Consider the following 2,056-nt stretch of genomic DNA (forward strand, 5'->3'; position numbering starts at 1 on the left):
ACTGGTAGTAATAGTAGTAGGAGGATGTTGTAAAGCATTGCCGCCAACATGCTCCATACTACGAGAGGAAGGCTTCACTTGTACCTAACGAGCCCCTATAAACCAGTCATAGCTTATATACATGGAGGATGCCAACTATAGGCACACCAGAAGTTGATAAGAAGCAAGCTTGAATAGTTGACGAGATCAATGAGCCTTATTACCAGTTTGCCGTGTATAACATTATTGCCATTGATGGCGGCCATTGCCTCATCATTGTTCGAGAACGTTGCATAGGCAAAGCCTCTATGCCTGCCAGTTTCCCTATCATACATAACAGTGACCTCCTGTACATGGCCATACTGGGATAAATGCTCTGTAACACGACCTGAACAGCAGCAGCAGCAGCAGCTCATAGGAGGGATGATGATGAGGATAGTAGTAGCAGTGGTTACTCTGGTCAGCTGACTGTGGAAGGCCTCCTAGGAAGACTTTGCACGGGTCGTCAGGGAGAAGGAGCCTACAAAGACCAATATACGACGACAAAAAGGATGATACCATTGCTGACTTCTCCTTCTGTCTCCATTGCTGCTCTGCTCGGTAGCCCTCCCCTCTCTGCTGGCCCCCATACATTGCACTGCTGGAGGGCGATTTGGGGACATTAGCTGCAGCAGCAGCAGCACCCTCAGTAGTGGGGAACTCGAGCCGAGTACACGGCTTTACTTCAACCTGAGGTGAATACGGAAGAGGAATGTACAAAATCCAAGCCGTCTAGAGGCCATCACAATACTGATGATGATGATGATGATGATGATCGTCAATCAAGTTACCCATTTGCCATCCATAACGTTATTGTCACCACCATGACAAGCATCATTAGCCTCACGAGGAGTTGAAAAGGTAGCATAACCAAAGCCACGGTTACGTCCAGTGCCTCTATCGAACATAACATTACAACTCACTACACTGCCGTATTGTGAGAGCATACGAGTCAAACTGTCTGAAAAGTGGCCAGGGTATGGTCTTTAGATAGATGTCGTTATTACTGTTATCAGCACAAGGTGGCAAACCGCCAATAAAGACCTTCTTAGGATCATCAGGTACCCGATAAGGTAGCGTGTATGATGATGATGAGGAGGAGCCCCCACCACCCTTGCCTCCAGTATAAGCCCTATACCCGCCTCCAGGCCCAGCAACGACCCCCCTATTATAGTGATAGCCCATGTAGTTGTTTTCACTCCAAGCAGCATCCTTCATGGGACCTGATACTACCATTCATACGCCATCTTCTTAATTGTTATACCCTCATGACGTGTAATACGTGGTCCAAGGCCGCCTTCTACAGCTCGCTTAACGTCTATGGTCTTATCCATCACCACATGGGGTGAATCATCAAGGCAGGCCTATGAGGTAGGAATATTGTGGTATACCAATAACAATATCATCTTGCTTATCATCAATAAATCACGAGTGAACATCATCAAAGTTAACGAATGCATAGGTTACCACTCTAATCAATACGACCACTACTACCTCCATATCTTGGGGATGTAGGAATGTTATAAAGCCGAAGCCACGCGATCGACCAGTGACGCGATCCATCATGACTATGGAATCCTCAATCTCCCCGAATTGGGAGAAATAGTCCTTGAGCTCTTGCTTATCACAGTTCGAAGGCAGGCCCCCGAGGAATAGCTAAATAGATTACTAGGCATGTTATGGCGTATCGATACATAAGCATAACTACCTTCCTTTCCTCCATCTTCAACATAGACGTATCCTCCCCTCGTTCCTCCTTCTCCTCATCCTTCTTCCTGTAATAACCCTCGACCCCTTCCTGTACAGGTGAGGTCGACGGCGTGAGTGATGACGATGTTGATGATGATGATGATGGTGATGGTGATGGTGGTCTTGTTATTGGCAATTCCGATGGAGAGGTGGACAGGGCCACGGACGTACAGCATTTGCCAGGTGAATGTGAGATCTCTGATGCAGCATGAGGTCGTTGCTCCACCTCTGTAGTAGTGGTGGTGCCACTTCGTGAAGGAATCGATGAGGACCATGTATTCCGACGTTC

At 47.4% G+C, this 2,056-nt stretch overlaps 1 protein-coding gene across 1 annotated transcript in view; it reads right to left on the reverse strand.

Moving 5' to 3' along the window:
• Positions 1-11: 11 nt before the first annotated feature.
• Pmar_PMAR010738 (Ser/Arg-rich splicing factor, putative) overlaps positions 12-2,056 on the reverse strand; it is a gene marked incomplete at both ends in the record, with an annotated part of 2,260 nt that continues 215 nt past the window's right edge. The window contains 10 exons of the mRNA XM_002768354.1: positions 12-84; positions 204-367; positions 435-499; positions 548-708; positions 810-979; positions 1,026-1,241; positions 1,283-1,382; positions 1,513-1,674; positions 1,727-1,816; positions 2,053-2,056. The exon at positions 2,053-2,056 is cut by the window's right edge and continues 4 nt beyond it. Of these exons, the coding sequence (XP_002768400.1) occupies positions 12-84; positions 204-367; positions 435-499; positions 548-708; positions 810-979; positions 1,026-1,241; positions 1,283-1,382; positions 1,513-1,674; positions 1,727-1,816; positions 2,053-2,056 (1,205 nt within the window). The remainder of the gene's footprint in view (positions 85-203; positions 368-434; positions 500-547; positions 709-809; positions 980-1,025; positions 1,242-1,282; positions 1,383-1,512; positions 1,675-1,726; positions 1,817-2,052) is intronic.

Source organism: Perkinsus marinus (genome assembly GCF_000006405.1).
Source record: "Perkinsus marinus ATCC 50983 genomic scaffold scf_1104296968478, whole genome shotgun sequence".
Lineage (NCBI taxonomy): Eukaryota > Perkinsozoa > Perkinsida > Perkinsidae > Perkinsus > Perkinsus marinus.